At 41.6% G+C, this 27,418-nt stretch overlaps 1 protein-coding gene across 1 annotated transcript in view; it reads left to right on the top strand.

The window, feature by feature from the left end:
- The window catches only part of SMC5 (structural maintenance of chromosomes 5), a 277,372-nt gene that overhangs the window by 179,899 nt on the left and 70,055 nt on the right, over nucleotides 1-27,418 (top strand). The window contains exons 17-18 of the mRNA XM_069763546.1: nucleotides 9,818-9,940; nucleotides 24,242-24,367. Coding sequence (XP_069619647.1) covers nucleotides 9,818-9,940; nucleotides 24,242-24,367 — 249 coding nt within the window. The remainder of the gene's footprint in view (nucleotides 1-9,817; nucleotides 9,941-24,241; nucleotides 24,368-27,418) is intronic.

The following is a 27,418-nucleotide window of genomic DNA, read 5'->3' as shown; positions in this document are numbered from 1 at the left end:
TCCGATCACTCCACTATTTTCCCTCACTCTCATTTTGCATTCACACCTTTTCATTTTCACTTCACACCTCTAATTTTCCCCTCAGTATATACATGTTTGTCATCTCCCTTATATATAATATACACCTGTATGTCATCTCCTGTATATAGTATATACCTGTATGTCATCTCCCCTGTAAATAGTATATACCTGCTGTATGTTCTCTTCCTGTATATTGTATATACCTGTGTCATCTCCTCCTGTATATAGTATATACCTGTATGTCATCTCTTCTGTATATACTATATACCTGTATGTCATCTCCTATATATAGTATATACCTGTATGTCATCTCCTGTATATAGTATATACCTGTATGTCATCTCCCCTGTATATAGTATATACCTGTATGTCATCTCCTGTATATAATATATACCTGTATGTCATCTCCCCTGTATATAGTATATACCTGTATGTCATCTCCTATATATAGTATATACCTGTATGTCATCTCCTGTATATAGTATATACCTGTATGTCATCTCCTCTTTTATATAGTATATACCTGTATGTCATCTCCTGTATATAATATATACCTGTGTCATCTCCTCCTGTATATACAGGTCCTTCTCAAAAAATTAGCATATAGTGTTAAATTTCATTATTTACCATAATGTAATGATTACAATTAAACTTTCATATATTATAGATTCATTATCCACCAACTGAAATTTGTCAGGTCTTTTATTGTTTTAATACTGATGATTTTGGCATACAACTCCTGATAACCCAAAAAACCTGTCTCAATAAATTAGCATATTTCACCCATCCAATCAAATAAAAGTGTTTTTTAATAACAAACAAAAAAACCATCAAATAATAATGTTCAGTTATGCACTCAATACTTGGTCGGGAATCCTTTGGCAGAAATGACTGCTTGAATGCGGCGTGGCATGGAGGCAATCAGCCTGTGACACTGCTGAGATGTTATGGAGGCCCAGGATGCTTCAATAGCGGCCTTAAGCTCATCCAGAGTGTTGGGTCTTGCGTCTCTCAACTTTCTCTTCACAATATCCCACAGATTCTCTATGGGGTTCAGGTCAGGAGAGTTGGCAGGCCAATTGAGCACAGTAATACCATGGTCGGTAAACCATTTACCAGTGGTTTTGGCACTGTGAGCAGGTGCCAGGTCGTGCTGAAAAATGAAATCTTCATCTCCATAAAGCATTTCAGCCGATGGAAGCATGAAGTGCTCCAAAATCTCCTGATAGCTAGCTGCATTGACCCTGCCCTTGATGAAACACAGTGGACCAACACCAGCAGCTGACATGGCACCCCACACCATCACTGACTGTGGGTACTTGACACTGGACTTCAGGCATTTTGGCATTTCCTTCTCCCCAGTCTTCCTCCAGACTCTGGCACCTTGATTTCCGAATGACATGCAAAATTTGCTTTCATCAGAAAAAAGTACTTGGGACCACTTAGCAACAGTCCAGTGCTGCTTCTCTGTAGCCCATTTCGGCACCTGTAGCCCATTTCCTGCACACGCCTGTGCACGGTGGCTCTGGATGTTTCCACACCAGACTCAGTCCACTGCTTCCTCAGGTTCCCCAAGGTCTGGAATCGGTCCTTCTCCACAATCTTCCTCAGGGTCCGGTCTCCTCTTCTCGTTGTACAGCGTTTTCTGCCACATTGTTTCCTTCCAACAGACTTACCATTGAGGTGCCTTGATACAGCACTCTGGGAACAGCCTATTTGTTGAGAAATTTCTTTCTGTGTCTTACCCTCTTGCTTGAGGGTGTCAATGATGGCCTTCTTGACATCTGTCAGGTCGCTAGTCTTAAGGTACCTTCACACATAACGATATTGTTAACGATATCGTTGCTATTTGTGACGTAGCAACGATATCGTTAATGAAATCGTTATGTGTGACAGCGACCAACGATCAGGCCCCTGCTGGGAGATCGTTGGTCGCTGAATAAAGTCCAGAACTTTATTTCGTCGCTGGACTCCCTGGAGACATCGCTGGATCGGCGTGTGTGACACCGATCCAGCGATGTCTTCACTGGTAACCAGGGTAAACATCGGGTAACTAAGCGCAGGGCCGCGCATAGTAACCCGATGTTTACCCTGGTTACCATGCTAAAAGTAAAAAAAAACAAACACTAGATACTTACCTACAGCCGTCTGTCCTCCAGCGCTGTGCTCTGCACTCCTCCTGTACTGTCTGTGACGTCACCGCTCTGCTTTCCGGCTCACAGACAGTACAGGAGGAGTGCAGAGAAGCAGAGCGCAGCGCTGGAGGACAGACGGCTGTAGGTAAGTATCTAGTGTTTGTTTTTTTTTACTTTTAGCATGGTAACCAGGGTAAACATCGGGTTACTAAGCGCGGCCCTGCGCTTAGTTACCCGAAGTTTACCCTGGTTGCCGGCATCGTTGGTCGCTGGAGAGCGGTCTGTGTGACAGCTCTCCAGCGACCAAACAGCGACGCTGCAGCGATCCGGATCGTTGTCGGTATCGCTGCAGCGTCGCTTAATGTGAAGGGGCCTTTACCCATGATGGGGGTTTTGAGTAATGAACCAGGCAGGGAGTTTATAAAAGCCTCAGGTATCTTTTGCATGTGTTTAGAGTTAATTAGTTGATTCAGAAGATTAGGGTAATAGGTCGTTTAGAGAACCTTTTCTTGATATGCTAATTTATTGAGACAGGTTTTTTGGGTTATCAGGAGTTGTATGCCAAAATCATCAGTATTAAAACAATAAAAGACGTGACAAATTTCAGTTGGTGGATAATGAATCTATAATATATGAAAGTTTAATTGTAATCATTACATTATGGTAAATAATGAAATTTAACACTATATGCTAATTTTTTGAGAAGGACCTGTAGTATGTACCTGTATGTCATCTCCTCCTTTATATAGTATATACTTGTCATCTCCTCCTGTATATAGTATATACCTGTCATCTCCTCCTTTATATAGTATGTACCTGTATGTCATCTCCTCCTGTATATAGTATATGCTTGTGTCATCTCCTCCTGTATATAGTATATACCTGTGTCATCTCCTCCTGTATATAGTATATACCTGTGTCATCTCCCCTATATATAGTATATATGTGTCATCTCCTCCTGTATATAGTATATACCTGTGTCATCTCCCCTATATATAGTATATGTGTTTCATCTCCTGTATATAATATATACCTGTGTCATCTGCTCCTGTATATAGTATATATGTGTCATCTCCCCTGTATATAGTATATACCTGTGTCATCTCCTGTATATAGTGTGTACCTGTATGTCATCTCCTCCTTTATATAGTATATACCTGTGTCATCTCCTCCTGTATATAGTATATACCTGTGTCATCTCCCCTATATATAGTATATGTGTTTCATCTCCTGTATATAGTATATATGTGTGTCATCTCCCCTGTATATAGTATATACCTGTGTCATCTCCTCCTGTATATAGTGTGTACCTGTATGTCATCTCCTCCTTTATATAGTATATACCTGTCATCTCCTCCTGTATATAGTATATACCTGTGTCATCTCCTTCTGTATATAGTATATACCTGTGTCATCTCCTCCTGTATATAGTATATACCTGTCATCTCCCCTGTATATAGTATGTACCTGTATGTCATCTCCCCTGTATATAGTATATACCAGTGTCATTTCCTCCTCTATATAGTATATATCTGTCATCTCCTCCTGTATATAGTATATACCTGTGTCATCTCCCCTATATATAGTATGTGTTTCATCTCCTGTATATAATATATACCTGTGTCATCTGCTCCTGTATATAGTATATATCTGTCATCTCCTCCTGTATATAGTATATATGTGTGTCATCTCCCCTGTATATAGTATATACCTGTGTCATCTCCTCCTGTATATAGTGTGTACCTGTATGTCATCTCCTCCTTTATATAGTATATACCTGTCATCTCCTCCTGTATATAGTATATACCTGTGTCATCTCCTTCTGTATATAGTATATACCTGTGTCATCTCCTCCTGTATATAGTATATACCTGTCATCTCCCCTGTATATAGTATGTACCTGTATGTCATCTCCCCTGTATATAGTATATACCAGTGTCATCTCCTCCTGTATATAGTATATATCTGTCATCTCCTCCTGTATATAGTATGTACCTGTATGTCATCTCCTCCTTTATATAGTATATACCTGTGTCATCTCCTCCTGTATATAGTATATACCTGTGTCATCTCCTCCTGTATATAGTATATACCTGTCATCTCCCCTGTATATAGTATGTACCTGTATGTCATCTCCCCTGTATATAGTATATACCAGTGTCATCTCCTCCTGTATATAGTATATACCTGTATGTCATCTCCTCCTGTATATAGTATATATGTCATCTCCTCCTGTATATAGTATGTACCTGTATGTCATCTCCTCCTTTATATAGTATATACCTGTCATCTCCTCCTGTATATAGTATATACCTGTGTCATCTCCTCCTGTATATAGTATATACCTGTGTCATCTTCTCCTGTATATAGTATATACCTGTGTCATCTCCTCCTATATATAGTATATACCTGTCATCTCCCCTGTATATAGTATATACCAGTGTCATCTCCTCCTGTATATACCTGTATGTCATCTCCTGTATATAGTATATACCTGTCATCTCCCCTGTATATAGTATATACCAGTGTCATCTCCTCCTGTATATACCTGTATGTCATCTCCTTTATATAGTATATACCTGTCATCTCCCCTGTATATAGTATATACCTGTGTCATCTTCTCCTGTATATAATATATACCTGTCATCTCCTCCTATATATAGTATATACCTGTCATCTCCCCTGTATATAGTATATACCAGTGTCATCTCCTCCTGTATATACCTGTATGTCATCTCCTGTATATAGTATATGCCTGTGTCATCTCCTCCTGTATATAGCATATACCTGTGTGTCATCTCCCTTGTATATAGTATATATCTGTATGTAATCTCATCCTGTATTAGACCGCGTTCACACGTTATTTGGTCAGTATTTTTACCTCAGTATTTGTAAGCTAAATTGGCAGCCTGATAAATCCCCAGCCAACAGGAAGCCCTCCCCCTGGCAGTATATATTAGCTCACACATACACATAATAGACAGGTCATGTGACTGACAGCTGCTGTATTTCCTATATGGTACATTTGTTGCTCTTGTAGTTTGTCTGCTTATTAATCAGATTTTTATTTTTGAAGGATAATACCAGACTTGTGTGTGTTTTAGGGCGAGTTTCATGTGTCAAGTTGTGTGTGTTGAGTTGCATGTGGCGACATGCATGTAGCGACTTTTGTGAGAGGAGTTTTGTGTGGTGACATGCGTGTAGCAACTTTTTGTGTATTGAGTTGCATGTGGCAGGTTAGTCTAGCAAGTTGTGTGCAGCAAGTTTTGCGCATGGCGAGTTTTGAGCGTGGCGAGTTTTATGTGTGGTGCGTTTTGAGTATGTGCAAGTTTTGTGTTAGACAACTTTTGCATGTGTTGCAACTTTTGTGCATGTGGCAATTTTTCCGCGTGTGCAAGTTTTGCGTGTGGCGAGTTGTCCATGAGGTGAGTTTTGCACGTGTGGCGAGAGCCTAGTTTTGCATGTGGTGAGTTTTGCGCGTGGCGAGTTTTGAGCGGCGACTTTTGTGTTTCGACTTTTATGCGGCGAGGTTGGTGTATGTGTGGTGAAATGTGTGCTGAGGGTGGTATATGTGTTCAAGCACGTGGTAGTGTGTGACGCATTTTGTGTGTGTGTTCATATCCCCGTGTGTGGTTTGTATCCCATGTCGGGGCCCCACCTAGGCAACTGTATGGTATATACTCTTTGGCGCCATCGCTCTCACTCTTTAAGTCCCCCTTGTTCACATCTGGCAGCTGTCTATTTGCCTCCCACACTTTTCCTTTCATTTTTCCCCATTATGTAGATGGGGGCAAAATTGTTTGGTGAATTGGAACACGTGGGGTTAAAATTTTGCCTCACAACATAGCCTATGACTCTCTCGGGGTCCAGACGTTTGACCGTAGCTGCGACGGTGCAGATGCCAATCCCGGACATATACACACACACACACACACACACACACACACACACACACACACACACACACACAGCTTTATATATTAGATTGGGTGCAGAATGTGCTGTAATTTTTTCATAATGTGGGAAAGTTATGAAATGTCCTATAAATGTCCTATAAATGAGCATTTTGCTAATTCGTTGAACGATTGCCATCGTGTGTGTGTGTATGTGTGTATATATATATATATATATATATATATATATATATATATATATATATATATATATATACACATATATACACTCTCGTCTGTTCAGCCAGTATTTAAAAATGTGTACACACACACTGTCTATACCCAGCCATCTACATATACTAGTAATATATATTCATGTTAGAATAATGCAAAAAATGTGTGTGATATATATATATATATATATATATATATATATATATATATATATATATATATATATATATATATATATATATATATATAGTATATACATACACACAAGTACATGGCACATGCTTATACACACATACATACGTACATACATGTATATGGCACACACTAATACACATACATACACATACATGGCACACACTTATAAACACATACATAAATGGCATCCACATACATACATACATGCATGTACATGGCACACACTTATATACACACACACACCCACACATGCATGGCACGCACTTATATACGCATACACACACACGGCATGCACTTATACACACATACACACATACATGGACGTCAGTCCACACATGGCACGCACTTATACACACATACATACATGGCACGCACTTATACACACACACGGCATTCACTTATACACACACACGGCACATACTGTACATGTACATGGCATGCATTTATTCACACACATACATGCATACATAGCACACACTTATACACACACGGCACGCATTTATACACACATACAGTGGGGCAAAAAAGTATTTAGTCAGTCAGCAATAGTGCAAGTTCCACCACTTAAAAAGATGAGAGGCGTCTGTAATTTACATCATAGGCAGACCTCAACTATGCGAGACAACCTGAGAAAAAAAAATCCAGAAAATCACATTGTCTGTTTTTTTAACAATTTATTTGCATATTATGGTGGAAAATAAGTATTTGGTCAGAAACAATCAATCAAGATTTCTGGCTCTCACAGACCTGTAACTTCTTCTTTAAGAGACTCCTCTTTCCTCCACTCATTACCTGTAGTAATGGCACCTGTTTAAACTTGTTATCAGTATAAAAAGACACCTGTGCACACCCTCAAACAGTCTGACTCCAAACTCCACTTAGGTGAAGACCAAAGAGCTGTCAAATGACACCAGAAACAAAATTGTAGCCCTGCACCAGGCTGGGAAGACTGAATCTGCAATAGCCAACCAGCTTGGAGTGAAGAAATCAACAGTGGGAGCAATAATTAGAAAATGGAAGACATACAAGACCACTGATAATCTCCCTCGATCTGGGGCTCCACGCAAAATCCCACCCCGTGGGGTCAGAATGATCACAAGAACGGTGAGCAAAAATCCCAGAACCACGCGGGGGGACCTAGTGAATGAACTGCAGAGAGCTGGGACCAATGTAACAAGGCCTACCATAAGTAACACACTACGCCACCATGGACTCAGATCCTGCAGTGCCAGACGTGTCCCACTGCTTAAGCCAGTACATGTCCGGGCCCGTCTGAAGTTTGCTAGAGAGCATTTGGATGACCCAGAGGAGTTTTGGGAGAATGTCCTATGGTATGATGAAACCAAACTGGAACTGTTTGGTAGAAACACAACTTGTCGTGTTTGGAGGAAAAAGAATACTGAGTTGCATCCATCAAACACCATACCTACTGTAAAGCATGGTGGTGGAAACATCATGCTTTGGGGCTGTTTCTCTGCAAAGGGGCCAGGACGACTGATCCGGGTACATGAAAAAATGAATGGGGCCATGTATCGTGAGATTTTGAGTGCAAACCTCCTTCCATCAGCAAGGGCATTGAAGATGAAACGTGGCTGGGTCTTTCAACATGACAATGATCCAAAGCACACCGCCAGGGCAACGAAGGAGTGGCTTCGTAAGAAGCATTTCAAGGTCCTGGAGTGGCCTAGCCAGTCTCCAGATCTCAACCCTATAGAAAACTTTTGGAGGGAGTTGAAAGTCCGTGTTGCCAAGCGAAAAGCCAAAAACATCACTGCTCTAGAGGAGATCTGCATGGAGGAATGGGCCAACATACCAACAACAGTGTGTGGCAACCTTGTGAAGACTTACAGAAAACGTTTGACCTCTGTCATTGCCAACAAAGAATATATTACAAAGTATTGAGATGAAATTTTGTTTCTGACCAAATACTTATTTTCCACCATAATATGCAAATAAATTGTTAAAAAAAACAGACAATGTGATTTTCTGGATTTTCTTTTTCTCAGTTTGTCTCCCATAGTTGAGGTCTACCTATGATGTAAATTACAGACGCCTCTCATCTTTTTAAGTGGTGGAACTTGCACTATTGCTGACTGACTAAATACTTTTTTGCCCCACTGTACATACATGGCACACACATACATACATGTACATTGCACACACTTATACACACACACGGCATTCACTTATACACACACACATCCATGGCACGTACTTATGCACACACGGCACATACATGTACATGGCATGCATTTATTCACACACACATGCATACATAGCACACACTTATACACACATACATGGCACACACTTATACACACATACATGGCATACACTTATACACACACATACATACATGGCAGGCACATACATACATGTACATGGCACACACTTATACATACATACACACACACCCCTTCATGGCACGCACTTATACACACACGTGTACATGGCACACACTTATACACACACACATATGGCACACACTTGTATACACACGTGTACATGGCACGCACTTATATACATAAATGGCATACACACATGCTGTACTATAATTGCTCAAGGAATGCAAGGAAAAGAAGTTCATAATCATTTAGAGACAACAATACTAATGTTTTAACTCGGGAAGAGTCAATCAATCAATATTTTGTGGAATAACCATGATTTTTAATCACCGCTTTCATGCGTCTTGGCATGCTTTCCACCAATCTTTCACACTGCTTCTGGCACAAAAATGTAAGCAGTTCTTCTTTGTTTGATGGCTTGTGTGTATCCACCATCCTCTTTATTACATTCCAGAGGTTTTCAATGGGGTTCAGGTCTGGAGATTGAGTCAGTCCATTTTCGTGGAGTCTGAGTTTGTATAAAATGGACAGACTCAGACTTCATAGGAATTTGGGAAAGTTATGAAATGTTTGGTCTGCTCCTGATCTAAGGATCTCCGCTTTTAGTGGAGGGGAATCTGTGGTGCACTTGGTGTACATGCTCAGTAGTGACCAGTGCTCAGGAGTCAGTCGGAGAAATTGTAGAGTTGGAGGTTTGACTTCCCGACTCCACAACCCTGTTTCTAAGGGACAAAAGCCATATCCTATAGAAGTTTATTTCTAATGAAGAAAATGTCCTTATTTCAGCGTTTTCATAAACAAATGCAGGGATAAAGGCCACACAATACCTAGCCAACACATTCTCTGTCAAAGTGATTCATTTTATCTAGTACTTGAATGTTTGACAAGACTATGTGGCCTCATGTAGGAGCAAAGCTTCTTCCTCTGGATGATAGAAGTGGGGTCGAGACCAGCCTATGTCAATGTGTTTTCTGTTTCCCTTTTTTTAATTCAGAAGTGCATGCTGCTAAATAAAGAAAAAGTAGAATTCGCCTTGGAAAATACAACAATTCTATTGAAGAAAAACAAAGTTGAATATGAGTACAAAGAGGCTGCAGCCAGACTGAAAGAACTGGAGGTAACAAGATTTACATGCTTAATATTACGTCAATTTATGGCTAGATGAGATTGTTCTTTTTACTTCAGATGCTCCTGGAAGCTTTTTTTTTTATTAAACATTTTCAACTTTTTATTTTTTTTCATCTTTGTAAAGTACGAATGCTTCTTGTGCACTTTTATCTAGCGGTTTTGCTTCAGATATGCAGTCCCATGTGAAAAAAAAACACTTTTTTGCCTTCTTTGTATTAACCTAACTACTTTTATGACAGAAATGATCCTTTTGTTAGTAAAGGGGAAAAAAACATTTTTGGGATAGAAATTCCTGCTTTTCGTTCATGTCATTAGGTGGACACAAGTACCTGGGAATAGGCTGCTACCACTAAGGCTGTGTGCACACCTTGCGGTATTTTCGCGTTTTTTTGCTTAAAAAACGCATACATTATGCATCCCATCATTTAGAATGCATTCCTCAATTTTTGTGCATATGATACATATTTTTTCCGCGAAAAAAAAGCATCGTGGTAAAAAACGCAGCATGTTCATTAATTTTGCGGATTTTTTGCGTTTTTCCCGCTATTTAATGCATTGGGAAGCTCCGCAAAAAAAGCGAAAAAAACGCATGCAGATTTCTTGCAGAAAATGTCTGGTTTTGCTCAGGAAATTTCTGCAAGAAATCCTGAAAGTGTGCACATAGCCTAAAAGAAAAAAACACAAAACTTGAGCTTGGTTTAAGTTGGTATACATGCAGCACTTAAACGCATGTTCACATTGGCCATAAAGCATAAAAAACCTACAAGAAGCAAAATGGGCATAAACCCTGCTGTAACTAAATATGTAAAAAGTGCATTTAAATAACACAGGGTTCTTAGTAATACTGTTTTTGATTAAAAAATAGCATAAAAGCCATCCCACCATCGACAAGGTGCCCCGGTCTAATATTAAAAACCTTACCATGTGTCAGAGTTGACTTGTGAATTAGGGCAGACAAAAGGACCGGGTCCCAACCAGAGGACCCCAGTCTAGGGAAGCTCTTAAATGTAGTCTCCAACCCAAGGCAGGAAGGCCACACCCCAACTTGCACAGAATGCAAAGATGCAAAGGAAAAAACACCAAAAATTGAGCTTGGTTTAAGTTGCTAGCACTAAAAGGCTGACCTAGCACAGTGGCTTTTCCTACCCAGCTATAACCCTCCTGTAGACACAGAGCTAAATCCTTTTTAGCTATCCATGGAGGCAGACATTATGCTGATGTAATAGGTCATATTTGTTATTTTTCTGATACTAGTCAACTGGGAGGCAGAGATTGTGTAAGGCAGTGGTGGACTATGTTTATACGCTGCATTGTTGCTGCGTTTTCTTCTGCAGGCAAATGCTGCATTTTTGTTGTTTATTGTGCATGCTAATAGTTTAGTGCCCCAAAAAAGAACATGATGCAACTTTCTGACGTTTTTGCACCAAACACGCAGCAAAACCTGATACCTGCGTTTCTTTTTTTTCAGCGTTTTTGAACTTGCTCAATGCTTTCTATGGGTGAAAAAGCGCTGAAAGAAGTGACATGCTGCGGTTTGCAAAAATGCAGCAGTTTTACAATTCAGTCATGAAAATGACCAATGTGTGTGCATGAGAACTCTGAAATCTCATTGCTTTTCCCGGTACTGTAAAACTCAGCTTAAAATGTGCATAAAAAAGCACCAAAATCGCAACGTGTGAACATAGCCTTAGTGTCTAGAATCCACTATGCTGGCCTTTACTTTTGCAAGGCTTCTCTGCTTTTATTTGTTTATTTTTTTATTTTTACCTTTAATGGGATTGTCTGAAGAAAATAAGTTACCATGGGAGTGGATGTTTATAAAAATAAACTGTCACATTCACCTACCAGCACCCGCCTGCATCTGTCACAACCGCTTTGATTGGGAGTGGTGCTGAATTCTTGTGAATTTGAGAGGTGTGTCATCAAAAATCATTTGATTACACTCTACTCAAGTCACCTGTCCGCTGCTGCCAATCACAGGCCGCAACAGTATGACAGCTGGTGGTATGTTGACTGTAAGGAAAACCACACACACGAGGAGTCAGGGGATATGGGTATCTCCCCGCCGTCACCAATCTATGACGGAGCTTACACAGTCACAGCTCTCTGGCATCCCCCTTACCCTCAGGTCAGTCAGGGAACTGCACCTAGGGTAAGTAGTCGCTAGAGAGGCTGCCCTGTTATGTTCTGGTTATCGGGGCACTCTGCAGTGAGGGCGGTATATATATCACCAGTTTCAAGCCGAGAAAATATATATATATGAACCTCCGATCCGTCACTGCCAAGATCCCCCAATTACACCAGAACGGTATACTGCCCAGTGCCCACCAGTTCCTCGTTGGGTATAAGCCCGGTCTGTTAACAAGCTTATATCGGGTCAGACACCAACCCCAGGTAGTGTATAAGTACTAGCCGAGCTCACGGATGTGGGAAATCGGGTTTCGAGATAAAAGACCAGCCCAAAATTAATTGATATTTTAATTGCCGAAAGGTGCACTAGATACCGTACTACAAATATATACAGGGTAATATACAGAGATTACAGTCAGAAGTAGTACAGATAAACGTAGGATACAGGTTGGGATTAGCAGTTAGCTGTATGTGTCACTTTACCGTTCTGTATAACTTGTGGATGAGGGAAGCTCTCGTATCCAAAGGCACCTTCTGAGTTCCTGGTTTATCTCCACACGCGACGGGACGTGGCTTCCATGGCAGAACAAAGACAAAGCTAAATGTGTGTAGCCAGCTTTTAACCCCTAGCTCGCCCCCTCCCATATTTGCCACTGCCCCTCTGGGTTGTAGTAAATTCTCCTCCCTTGACCTCCTAGCTGAAATAATTCCCAATATCTAGGATGGGTCATAACTTCCTAGCGGGAGGACCAAACGGGAAGACTGACATCTCAACGGGTTTGTTGGAGCTGGACTGATACAGAGAGTCCAAAGTTGGGTCGACTAAGTGGTTCTGGAGAGCCAGTCTCGATAGCTCGGAATCCGGGACAGCTAGGGAAATATGAGATGCAGGGGCGTGTGTGGAGGGCTCCCAGGATTCTGGTGATCTTTCAGACATAACCCTGAGATGCACGGTACGCTCATAATTCATCTCTAGATGTCTGTGCCAAAGAGTCTAGAGTTTTGCCTTAAAGTAGGCAGACTTGCACAAAAGACAGTAGGGGGTCCTAGATTTGCTCCTCCTTGCCTTCATTAACAAGTGGCCTCTAATTCTCTGGCCATTTGGCAAAAGCTCTGCTCTTTTGGGAACTATGTACTTGTCCCAAGAGTAAGGGCCACTTCAAGAGTGGAGGTTAATCTCTGGATAATCTATGGGGCCTGAATTCATAAAGCCAAAATGGAGTCTCCCTCGTCCATCACAGGGACCTCACTAATTACTAACTTGCAATCAATCCAGGTTGGTGCTGGTAAGGGAGTATGACTGATTATTTTTTAAATATTTCATCTTTTGGGCAATGTGAATACTTTTCTGCCCAAAGATGGCAGAAGTATGGCAGAATATTTTCTGGTTAGCCAATAAAGGTATCACTACATCATTGGGCAGAAAATTATTCACATCGATTTTTCTGGCTAACACGGTACCACAATACAATTTGTTATTGTACATCATCCTTTGGGCAAAGTTTTTTTTTGTTTTTTTTTCGGACAATGCTTTTAAGGCGGGGAGCTGGGTTGATGTGATCTATTTGCTTAGCAACAAATGGCCAGTGCTGAATCATCACACTGATGCTCTCTCTTCCAAGAAGGTGAAGTGGATTGAAGCAGTCTAATTCCTCTGCTTCATGCCACTCTTCCACCTTCACTGCCCCTTCCTCTTTTTTTCCCAGCACATGCCTTAACCCCAGGACCGTCACTGAGTTGGTGACACTGCTCGTAAAGGAGAGCCAAAGCAAAGAGGTTGAGGTAAAGTAAATTGGACCAGTTAAGCCATATAACTGGTTTCACTTAGAGTTCCACCTACATTGGCCCATTCAGGCTATCCTCACAAGGTCGTCTTCTAGTTTTTTCTTACATTCGGCACTAGAGAGGATGTAATCCAGCTGGCAAAAAATTAGGCCACTGACATATGCAAAACCTAGGCCACAACTGCATAAGACAGATCACTTTAGCAGTGGCCAATCCTGCGCTATCAAGTTAATAACCAAATAATTATTTGTTTTCTCATTTTGACTCATAGTTGTGGTCTACCTATGATATCAATTACAGGCCTCTATCATCTTTTTAAGTGGGAGAACTTGCACAATTGGTATCTGGTTAAATACTTTTTTCCCCACAGTACATGTTATTTGGCTATTTAAGAAATGCCGCCAAAAAGGCAGCATCGAAATCTAGTATGATGCCCCCGAACTTCCTGTTGGGCTTCTACATGTGAGCTCTATGGCTGCTGGTAAATAGTGTTCTTTGCTTTGTATTCATTTTTTTATGGCAGGCTCATCTTTAATTTTGTTGTTACATTTTTAGCAAATGTATCCATATTTACAACTACACCAATAAAATCTAAAACTATTGGTATAAAAATTGTAAAAAAATGCTTACTTGACCTGAGAAAAAACAAGAATTCCAAGTAAAATCACAGGTATAGGTCATAGTTTTGAAACCAACTTTTTAAATAAAATTATGACTAGTCATAACGGCCAAAAAATTATCTGCAGTTATGCACTGAATATCCCCAGCTCTACCTGGATCCTGAATGTCTTTGTATTTTGCAATGATTTTCTATGTGTCATGTCAGCAAGCACCCTGAATGGTAATTTCATGTCATTCAACTCCTTTGCTAGAATTCATCATCAGTTACATGGTTTTCAGTACTCACTGTTGTAGCTCCTTTGGGGCGGGGGGTCTCTGTAGATGTTTGTCACAGGAGGTGTTTAGTACAGAGATGCAATCAGGACTGCATCTTTGATCATCTATCCACACAAGGATGTGTTGAGCAGCTGTCCCTAATTTATAACTAACCAGCTCCCTTAATCCCGCTGTCCTCTCCCTGCACTGGGGGCCTATAAATTTAGATTCATTCTTAGGGGTGCACGCATGTGGGGTCGCACGTATTCAGCTAAGCATCGCATTAGACAAGCATCAAGTTGAAGGGCAGTTATTCCATGGCAGTTAGTCAGGGCAGGAGTCAGGTAACCCACACTCTGCTCTCCCTTCTATCCATGTGCTTTATTCCTATCCTCCTATGTTCCCTTGTCATCCACATTCACCGCCCCATCCACCCTCCATCATGACTCATATACATCAGCTCCTCTCTCCTTCCCTCTCCCATGAACAGCTCCCATGCACTTCTCACCTTCCTGAAAAACCTCACCCCATCTTGCCCAAACACACTGCACAAAAAAACTTCTTACAGTTCCAAAAACATCTTGCTTTTTATCTTCCTACTCCTACTGATTTCGGGAGACATCTCCCCCAACCCTGGTCCACCATCAAACAATCTCAACCGCTACCCTACCACCTCACATCAAAACCATTCTAACCTTATATTACTTGCACTCCCTCATATTCTTGTTTTAATTGTGCCCTTTGGAATCCATGATCTGTATGTAACAAACTTCCCTTCCTGCACAACTACTTTCTGAACAACCCTCTAAATCTATTGGCCCTCACTGAAACCTGGATTCTGACACGGTCTCCCCTGCTGCCATTTCCCATGGTGGCCTACAATTCTCCCATTCCCCGAGACCCACAAACAGACCTGGTGGTGGAGTCGGCATACTCCTCTCCCCATAATGCGCCTTCCAGGTCATCCCCCCAGCTCCATATCATTCCCTTCTTTTGAGGTCCACACCATCAGGCTCTTCCGTCCCCTATCCCTCAGAGTAGCAGTCATATACCGGCCCCCAGGCTCACCCACCCACTTCTTGGACCATTTCTCTGCCTGGCTGCCGCACTTCATGTCCTCAGAGCTCCCTACCCTTATCCTGGGAGACTTCAACATCCCCATAAACAGCCTCACTTCTGCATCTGCATCCCAGCTTCTATCACTAACCACTTCGCTCGGCCTCTCACAGCTCTCAACCTCTGTGACGCACAAGGACGGTAACACCCTTGACCTGGTCTTTGTCCGGCTGTGTTCGATCTCTCACCGCTTCCCCTCTCTGAACACAACATTCTCTCCTTCATGCTCACAAAACCTCGCCCACCCCAGCACACTCCTACCTACCATTCAGTCAGAAATCTACAAGCCATTAACCCTCATACACTTTCAGACTCCTTACACTCATCACTGTCCCCAATGTCCTGATCTGGCGGAACATCACTACAATGACACTCTTAGAAGTACCCTGGACCAAGTAGCTCCCCTCACCATCAGAACCTCCAAACACAGAGTAAAACAGCCCTGGCTCACATCGCAAACCCGATTTCTCCAGCGATGCTCTAGGAGTGCTGAACACTTATGGAGCAAAACTCGCACACCAGAAGACTTCATACGCTTCAAATTGATGTTAAAAACCTATAACTCTGTCCTTCACCTCGCCAAACAAACTTAGTTCACCACCCTGATGTCCTCATTATTCAACAACCCCATGAAACTTTTTGACACCTTTCACTCCCCCCTCAGGCTAAAAGCACAAGCCCCCATCACAGACATTTGTGCTGATGACCTGGCCTCCCATTTTATAGAGAAAATAGACAATATCCGTCAGGAAATCCGCTGCCAATCACTAAGTTCAGTGACTCCCATCCCTCCCTGCATCTCCCCTGGCTCACTCTACACATTTAATCCCATCACCGAAGAAGACGTCTCCAGGCTCCTCTCTTCTTCTCATCCGACTACATGCACTACCGACCCCATTCCCTCTCATCTCCTCCAGTCTCTCTCTCCAGTCGTCACTACTCACCTAACATCAATCTGTAATCTCTCACTCTCCTCAGGCATTTTCCCATCCTCCTTCAAACACTCTATCATTACTCCGTTACTAAAGAAACCCGCCCTCGACCCATCCTGCACAAATAACTACAGACCGGTCTCCATCCTCCCCTTCATCTCTAAACTCTTGGAGCGCCTAGTCTACTCCCGCCTTACCCGTTACCTCCATTCACTCCCTCCTAGACCCTTCACAGTCCGGCTTCCGCCCCCTACACTCGACAAAAACTGCACTCTTCAAAGTGACCAACGACCTTCTGACAGCAAAATGTAACAGTGACCACTCTGCTTATTCTTCTCGATCTTTCTGCAGTTTTCAACGCTGTTGACCACCCTCTCCTACTCTCTAGGCTCCAGTCACTAGGCATTAAGGAGACTGCTCTCTCCTGGTTCTCCTCCTATCTTTCTGACCGCTCCTTCAGTGTTCTGTTCTCTGGCTCCATTTCGTCTCCTCTTCCTCTCACTGTCGGGGTACCTCAGGGCTCAGTCCTTGGCCCCCTTCTCTTCTCTCTCTACACAGCCCCAATTGGACAGACCACCAGCAGATTTGGCTTTCAGTACCATCTTTATGCCGACGACACACAACTATACATGTCATCCCCCGGCCTTACTCCCGCTGTACTACAGAATACCAGTGACTGTCTGTCCGCAGTCTCAGACCTCATGTCCGCTCTCTATTTGAAACTCAATTTCTCCAAAACTGAACTTCTTCTGCTCCCACCATTTACTAACCTCCCTAAACCTGACGTTTCCCTCTCCATGGGTGGCACCATAATAACACCTCGGCAGCAGGTGCGCTGTCTGGGTGTTAAGTTTGACTCCCTTCTCTCCTTCACATGCCATATAGAATCTCGTGCCGCTTACACCTAACATAGTAACATAGTTAGTAAGGCCGAAAAAAGACATTTGTCCATCCAGTTCAGCCTATATTCCATCATAATAAATCCCCAGATCTACGTCCTTCTACAGAACCTAATAATTGTATATAGTAACATAGTTACTAAAGAACATCTCTAGAATCTGCCCTTTTCTCACCATGGAAACAACAAAAACCCTCACTGTCGCCCTGAACCACTCCCGCCTGGACTACTGCAACTTTCTATTAATTGGCCTCCCCCTTACTCAACTTTCCCCTCTCCAGTTCATCCTTAATGCGGCAGCCAGGGTTGTCAATCTAGCTAATCGTTACTCGGACGCGTCCGCTCTTCGCCAGTCGTTACACTGGCTGCCGATTCATTATAGAATCCAATTCAAAGCACTTGTTCTCACCCACAAAAGCTCTTCACAGTGCAGCACCCCCTTACATCTCCTACCTCATATCTGTCTATCGGCCTAACCGACCTCTGCGCTCTGCAAATGACTTTTGACTAACCTCTGCACTAATCCGTACCTCCCACTCCCGACTCCAAGACTTCTCCCGTGCTGCGCCAATCCTCTGGAATGCTCTACCCAAGATATTAGGACCATTCACAATTTGCATAGTTTTAGACGCTCCCTCAAAACACATTTGTTCAGAGCGGCCTATCATGTTCCCTAATCAGTCATTTTATGTCTGTGTGTGTGTGTAGCCCATTCACTATCTCCATCTATCCCCCACCCCCTAAAGATGGCTGGACCATCATTGTAAATACATCATTGTAAATACACACCTGTGCTTTGTATCTCCCCCACCTCATTGCAGATTGTAAGCTCTCACGAGCAGGGTCATCTTATTGTGCTTTAATTATTGTATTGTTAAAGTTTTTACTTATGACTGTTGTGTTTGAAACTGTTAAGCTGTAAAGCACAGCGGAATATGTTGGCGCTATATAAATAAAGATTATTATTATTTAATATTTAAAGGGAACCTGTCAAACTTCTACACTCCCAGGCACATGTTATATGAAACTGTAGCCTTTTTAAAATACCAGCAAGTTGATCTCTTTACGACCCCCAAAGCAGTGAGAAATCACATTTTGGAAGTGTATTGAGGATTGAGGCGTGATGATGCTCTTAGAGTTCCTACAGATGCATGCTGCATTTCCTGCTATGTATTAGAGCCAAAGCCTTGTTAGCAGCACGCTCCTCTGGTTGGTTAAGCTGAGGGGCTACAACATGCCCCTGAGGAGTTGTACACTCCAGTGCACCTCCAGATACATATATTCAGGGCTTGGAAACACTATTTCTCACTGCTGGGGCATCACTTTGGGGTGATTAAAAAAAAATCAAACTGATTATCTTGTAAATGGCTATACAGATGTATAAAATGGCTTGTGGGGTGTAGAAATTTCTGACTGGTTACGTTTAAAGGGGTTAAAATAGATGCACAGAGAAGAATTGAGAAATGTAGAAGTTTGTGTCATTTAGGGTGGTTTCCTCTTCTCTAGTGATCTAGAAGTTGGCCAGTAGAGGTCCCCAAACAATGTGCTTTCACCATCGTACTGCAATAGTCCAAAGTTTCCTCAGCAGCAGAATCGTGGATCAGACAAGGTGTCTGGGTACATACTTTACTACGTAATTCGTGTGAAGATGTTGCTGACTGCAGAAGCAGATCCAAGTGATCATTATTCTGTCGTCTGCAAACGCTTACTAATTCATAAGCATCATTATATTGTGCTCAGAAGGCTTTGTGAATAAGCCCGCTCATAAGGTAAGCTATGTCTTTTCACGTCATCGCATTGTAAAAGTGGAAGAGTGTGAAGGTTTTGTCATTTTATGATGCAGACTTCTACATAAACACAAGTAATGACCGTATATTGTGTTGTCATTTTTACTAATCATTCTGCATGTGTGGCACTCCTACAAAGAAAGCATTCGGAAGCGTCTGCTCTTTTATCATTGTTTTCTCATAACTCTACAGCATCTGCCGATTGTATCTCACTTTTTAATAGACCAGTTTTGATGGCTGTGGGGTGTGTGTTAAACAATTGAACTCCAAGGAAAACATGGACAATGCTTTCTCATTTTCTCATTTAAATAGCTGATGTCATGATTATTCATTTTTCTTTTCCTTTACGAAGTAGAGTAAGTTGTCATATTCACTTGCCTTCATCCTGTAAAATATAAACAATGCATTGTCATGTTTAGGCTTTCATCTTTCAAAGACCAGATTAAAATAAAAAGCAGTGATCTTTCATAGCTTTTAAAGTTGGAGGTACCGTAGACAGAGATCCATTAAGTTCAGCCTATAGCTTAACATGTTGATCCAAAGGAAGGCAAAAATCCCATGAGACTGATGCTAATTGCCCCTTGTTAGGGTATGTGTCCACGTTCAGGATTGCATCAGGATTTGGTCAGGATTTTTCATCAGTATTTGTAAGCCAAAACCAGGAGTGGAACAATTAGAGGAAAAGTATAATAGGAACATATGCACCACTTTTGCATTTATCATCCACTCCTGGTTTTGGCTGAGGAATACTGATGTAAAATCCTGACCAAATCCTGATGCAATCCTGAACGTGGACACATACCATTAGGGGTAAAAAAAAAAAAATCCTTTCCGACTCCACATACAGCAATCAAAGTAGTTCCCTGGTTCAACGGCCCATCGTAGACTCTATTACTATTACCCATGACCTCTAGAACATTACATTTTACAATAAAGGAATCCATGCTCCTGTTGAACTTTTGTAGTGAATCAACCATTACAACATCATGTTGCAGAGTTCCATAGTCTCACTGCTATTTCAGGAAGGTTTCATCGTCTGTGATTAAACCTTCTACCTCAAGACCAGGGATGTCAAATTCAGATACACAGAGGGCCAAATTAAAACTTGGGCAAAGTCGCAGACCAACCTTGATATTTATTTGTTTTTTAAAATGTCTATAATTTGAGGAAGTTTTTCCTTATCAAATATAACAGTGAACCTTTTAGTATGGAAACTCAAGTTTTGCTTAGACACTGAATCTGGAACAAGCCAACCTTGAAGGTAATATGTCACCAGGTTTTTGCTACCCCATCTGAAGGCCGCATAATATAGGGGCAGAGAACCTAATTCCAGCAATGTATCACTTACTGGGCAGTTTGATATAAATGTGATTTTGCTCTGTATAGCCCCGCCAACAGCACTGAGTGACCACTTTCTGCCCATGTACAACGTACACAGAAATCTGCCATTCAGTGCCGACCATTCTAATTTGCCATAAGTAGATAAAATTCTTTGATATACAGTGTGTGTATAATCCAATCTATTTATGGCAAATTAGGATTGTCATTTTAATTGCCTCATAAAATAACTAGTTTAATGTAGTACAATAAAAGCTAAGTGTGATTGACTTTCTAGTGGGGCTTTGCCCTTTTTGGCCTAGACAGCATACCCTTCCCAGGTCATTCATCTCCATTTGTGTTTTGTTTAAACTATTAAATCCTTGCATGAACACATCAGCTCAATAGCATACCTGTGCCCTCCTTGTGTAGGAGATGGAGGGTAGCCCACTCAGAAGTATGAGAGCACAAAGGGGGATGAGGAGGGAACTTCCAGCTCAGATGAATGCCAGTAAGGAAGTGCTTTACTACCGAGCATGTTGTAAACAGCCTTGTAGTAACAAGGGAGCGTGCCATTACACATTTTGTCTTTTTCTCACTGGACAATTACGCTGTAGGTCAGATCTGGCCCACCGGCCTGAGTTTGACATATTTGCTCTAGACCAGGGATGTCCATCTCAAATACACACAGCTTGTACAAAATCACTGGACAACCTTGATATTTATTTAAAAAAAAGTCTACAAATGGAGGTTTTTCCTAATTAAATATAATAATTTACCTTTTCATATGAAAAAACATAAACTGGTTGTTCCGCGAACAAAGTACATTTTAATTGATAGATCTTAGAGTAAAATATTGTAATAACATAATATGTCATGTAATAGCAGCAAAAAGCATGTGGCCTAATAGCTTAATTTAAATATATAATAACAAACCTTGAATAATACAGGTAATAAACTATGATGCCAGTAATAGTGCCCCCCAAACACAGGAAGGTACCCCCACAGTGAATACTCTCCACATGCACAGTATGATGTCCCTACTGTACCCCCTTCCCCCTCGGCAAAGTATTGTGACCCCATCCCAGTATGATTCTCCAAATGTAATCCCCACACAGCCCTCCACACATTATAATGGACCCCACATGGTGCTCCATACAGTATAATGGCCTCACAAAGCCCTCCTTAACGTATAATGGCCTCATAGTCCTCCATACAGTATAATTCCTCCATATAGTATAATGGGCCCTGTACTGCCTTCCATACAGAATAACGCCCCCACCTAGTTCTCCATAAAGTATGATGCCCCACATAGTCCACCATACAGTATAATGCCTCCACATAGCGCTCCATACAGTATAATGGTCTTACATAGTGCTATATACAATATAATGACCCCACATAATGCTCCATACAGTATAGTGGCCCCCACAGAGTGCTCCATACAGTATAACGTACCCCACATGTAAATAAAAAAACAAACAAAAATACCTCACCCTGTTCCCTCACTGCTCTGGTTTAGGAAGCGAGCACTCTGAAGCGCTGCACTGTTCTGGTGCTTTGTAGCGACGTCATTGCACCCACTGCGCTGAGACGTCAGATACAGCGGGCCAAATATACTCACTCTGTGAGCCAGATTTGGCCCACGGGCCAGAATTTGACAAATGTGCTCTAGACAGATCTTTGTACAATTCCTTTATATATTTGTACAATGTAATAAGTTCACCTCTAAACCTTCATTTTTCCAAACTGAATATCTCCAAGTTTGATAACCTGCCTTGGTACTACATTCACCCATTCCCTTACCCTTGGTTGCTTTTCTCTACACTCATCTAGTTCAGCTATGTCCTTCTTATACACTGGAGCCAGAAATTGTACAAAGTATTCTAAGTGTTGGCGCTCTAGTGACTTGTATAGAGGTAAAACTTATTTGCTAATATTATTATTATACCTACTACATATTTGGGATCGGATCTTGGAGATGGCAATACCCCTTTAAGACAAATCATACTTAAAAAAATATATATGACCCGCAAGCTTTTTCTCTCGCTATATACGATGCTTTAAATACAGTTGTGTTTTCCTTCTCTGCAATACATCCAGCAGCTCGATGCAATTTGTCTGGAAAGGACTTGATTAGTTTCTTACTTTTTATCGTTATATATTTTAGTGATGAAAGAACATGCTTGGATAATGTGTTAGCCGAGTATCTTGGCGTGCTCGAATAATATATTCTAGTCCCTGCAGCTGCATGTTTTATGTCTGTAAGACAGCTGCAACACGTGGGGATTCCCTAAGGCCGGGGTCACACTAGACCGTAATATGGCCGAGTGCAATGCGATAAAAAATCGCATTGCACTCGGACCAATGATACCATATGGGGCCGCTCCCACCAGCCGACTTTTTGTCGGCCGTTTTCCTCGGTCCGAGACAATCGCAGCTTGCTGCGATTGTCTCGGACCGAGGAAAGCTCTAGGCTCACTCGCACCCATATAAGCCTATGGGTGCGAGTGAGACAGCGCATACCACTGGGATATCATCCGAGTGATGTGCGTTATAAGCGGACCCCAGCAATGGAGGAGATGGAGAAATTCATTTCTCCGCCTCCTCCGCAGCTGTGCTCCGATCCTCCCTGTGCGAGAGAATCGGAGCACAGACGCATGACACTCGGCTCCTGCTCTGCTGCAAGCAGGAGCCGAGTGTCATTAGCATATTGCATCCGATGCTCTCGCATCGGATGCAATACGCTATTGTGACCCCGGCCTAACATACAGGCAATCCTCACATGTGTTGCAGCTGGCCAACAGCCACAAAACATGCTGCTTTGGGGACTCGAACATATTCTCCGAGCACGCCAAGATACTCCGATAATACATTATCCATGCACGTTCGCTCATATTTTTTTTTATTTTAGTTTTTAGCTTTTTTTACCATGCTAAACTTTACATGTTTAAATATTGTCTAATGCCACCATACCTATACACTAATTATTTTTTTTGGGCATGTTGCCAAATGTATCGTTTCAAATATACAGATAGGGTATGTGCACACGATGCAGATTTAGTGCAGAACTGCAGCAGATTTTTCTGCAGCAGAAACGCTGCAGAACTGCACTGTGATTACAGTACAATGTAAATCAATGTGGAAAAAAAAAGCTGTGCACATGGTGCAGAAAAATCTGCGCAGAAACGCTGCAGATTTCAAAGAAGTGCATGTCACTTCTTTTGTGCAGTTCTGCAGCGTTTCTGCACCCCTCCATAATAGAAATCCATTGGTAAAATCTGCACACAAAACGCACCTGCGGATTCTGCCAGGAGATGCGGATTTAGTGCAGATTTTATGCAGAAAATTCTGCACCAAATCTGCATCGTGTGCACACAGCCATATTGAATGCACAATACAGAGTTAAAGATGTCATCTTTTCTTTGCTTTATTTTATTTTTTATTAGCTTCAGTTTACTGCCGCAGATGAAAAGAAACGTAATATGTTGGAAAATTGTAAGGGTCTTCTGAGAAAGGCAAGACAAATATGCAACCTTGGACAAAATGAAGACTTCCCTGAAGATTTTCATACTGTAAGTATCCATTCTCCATCAGCTACTGGATAGGTTTTCTGGCTTTGTGATTTCATTACAACTTGGGTTGTATTGAAAAGCTATGAAAATTTCTGTTGTACTTTGCTTTTCAAATCATATGCTTGCTGTCGGTAAATGGAAATGTGTGTTTACAGCCTGAGTCTTAAATCCTGTCCTAAAGAGGTTGATGCTCACATAAGTAGTGGATTATTAAGTAATAAGACATTTCTGCTGGCATCATGTTCTAAGCAGAAGAGCTGAGCAGATTAATATATACCATAATTTTGTGAGAAAAGATTCAGCATAACATGTGTTTTATCATGACCTATCTCTTATAGGTCATAGGTTGTGTATCCCCCTTTGATGCTGGCTCCAGCGCTGAGCCCGCATCTTTTCAGCACATATCAGCTGATTTGATCAGCTGTCATGAGTCCCTAACAAGCACGGGTAAAATCCAGATCCACCAGCGGCTGTTAACCTGTTAAATGCCGCTGTCCATCTCTGAAAGGGGCTCGCACTTACGGCAAGCGCTTTACAAACTCCGCCCATCAGCACCCTTGTCACATGATCGCAGGGGGCGCTGATGGGTTGGCTTGACACCCCCATGCTTGTTATTGCTGCTCTGCTATGAATAGGTCATAGAAGATAATGATTTCTGCTACATATAGCAAGGCTGAAGCCTTGAGATGCTCAGCACAAGCGATCAGAAGATTGTAGCGTTAAGTCCCCTAGGGAGACTACTGAAGCAAGTAGAAAAAAAGTTTTTCAAAGTATTTAAAAAAAAATGGAACTATAAAAGTTGAAATCACCCCCCGTTTGCCCCATTCAAAATAAAACAAAAAAATGAACACACATTTGGTACTGCTGCGAGAAACACCTGATCTATAAAAAATGTACGGTAATCGGCGTAACAAGAAAAAAATCAAAACACTAGAATTACTTTTTCTTGTTCCTCGCAATATTGCAATAAAATGAAATAACGGGTGATCAAAACATCATATCTAACCCAAAATGGTATCGCTAAAAACGTCAGCCCGGCACGCAAAAATGAGCCCTCATGAACCCAAGATCACGAATGACCTGGATAATCATAATGGCAGGCCAATTTTAGCATTTAGTGAACATGGTAAAAATAAAAAATGTTGTTTTTTTTTTTTTTTTTGCAATTTCACCGCACTTGGAATTTGTTTTCCTTTTTCCAGTACGCTATATGATAAAATCAATGGTGTTGTTCAAAAGTACAACTCGTCCTGCAAAAAAAAAAAAGGCCTCACATGGCCATATTGACGGAAAAATAAAGAAGTTATGACTCTGAAAAACAGGGGAGCAAGAAAATGAGAACAGAAAATCTCAAGGTGGTGGTGACTAATCATTTAATCCTCTGCTCTTTCTGGGATTTTGGATGCAGGGTGCTGTCCTGTCAGTGACTGATAGCTACCTCTCTATGCTCACTTATACTAAGAAAGCTGTCAGTTACTATAGGACCGCCCACTGCACCCAAAAGAGTAGAGGATTAAATATTTAAAACACAGGTTATGCTGAATCTTTTCTCACAGAATTATGGTGTATATGAATTTGCTCAGCCTCCCTGCTCTAGAACATGCCAGCAGAATAGACTGCATTTTCATGGTGACAGGTTCCCTTTAATGAATGCAGTAGGGAAAAAATACAAGCAATTAAAGCAGCTGGTGGATCGTACACACCTGCCAACAAGTGTACCACAATAGTGACTAGACAACAAATGAATAATAAAGCACCATGCGAAAATGCTGTTCAAGCAACACACCGATAGTGCATGCAGACATAAAGAACAAACAAAGAGTATTAATGAGAATATAGGTCAAATAAAACTACAATGGCCGTAAGCGTACTACAGTGTTGTCACTGATAAAATACAACAAAGGCAGTAGTTGGCTGAAAATGATCAATATGAATAACAAATAAGAGCTACTTCAATGCAGAACCACAACCAGACGTCTGGGGCACAGAAGAAGTCCAGCAAGTAAGATGTAAATGTATGGATAATTAAAATAATAGAATAGCAAATATATGGCATGGATGCAAAAAATGCTGAGATAAAATGAGCCACCCCTCAATCTGAAGAAAATGTCAAGAGGATAAAAGCAGCAGCAGCAAATAAATGATGATACCCTTAGCAATATAGAAATGTGCAATATATGAATAATGATATCAAGGAGTGGGCAATGTCTCCGGTATGGATGATGAAGGCAGGACTGAGAAGTGACTCAAAATGCCCAAGGTGCGGTGAGGAGGGTGCAGATTTGCTACATATGATGTGGTCGTGCGCTCGCCTCCACCCCTTTTGGGTGAAGGTGCTTAATTTGATCCATGAAGTGACAGGGGTAAATGTGGTGCGTAACCCGCTGGCTAGCATTCTGGGCTATATGGATGATATTGCTACGGATGAATGTGTTATTGCAAGACTGTTGTATGCTGCGAGGGAGTTTATTGCGATGTATTGGTTGGATGAAAGACCGCCAGGGAAAAAGGAATTTATCAACAAAATAAATTTTATTGTCCTTATGGAAAGGAATATCTACATCAAGAGAGGTCAGAAAACAAAATTTGAAAGTGTGGGGCGGATGAATGGATTACCCAGGCTGCTGACTTATTGCAGAGTAGAATGGGGGTAGTTTAGTTGCTTCTGGGGGGACTTCTACATGTGCAGGTGTACTTTTGTAAATCTTGGTATCATCTTTCAAGAGGTGATATTGTCAGATAGTTTTATTGGATAACGGGCAGGGGATTGGGGGGTAGGGGAGAAGGGGGTTGGTTAGTGGGTAAGCGTGATGTTTCGTAAAATTTATTAATAGGTCCTCTATTCATTGTACCTGTCTGGAAATTATCAGACTGTGTTACTGGCGTGCCATATGCTTTAATTAAAGCTATGTGATTAAAAAAAAAAAAAGAAGCTGGCAATGTAAACCCGAATCACCGCTGCTGATCAGCGTCCAAAGGAATCAAGGAGGGACGTGTGTAAGATCTTAATGCCATGAGGAGGTAAAAATGGCCTCCTCGATCCAAAATGGC

The sequence above is a fragment of the Ranitomeya imitator genome, chromosome 1 (assembly GCF_032444005.1).
Source record: "Ranitomeya imitator isolate aRanImi1 chromosome 1, aRanImi1.pri, whole genome shotgun sequence".
Classification (NCBI taxonomy): Eukaryota; Metazoa; Chordata; class Amphibia; order Anura; family Dendrobatidae; genus Ranitomeya; species Ranitomeya imitator.
Note: the sequence above shows the minus strand (reverse complement) of the source record. Positions and strands in the feature narration are given on the sequence as shown.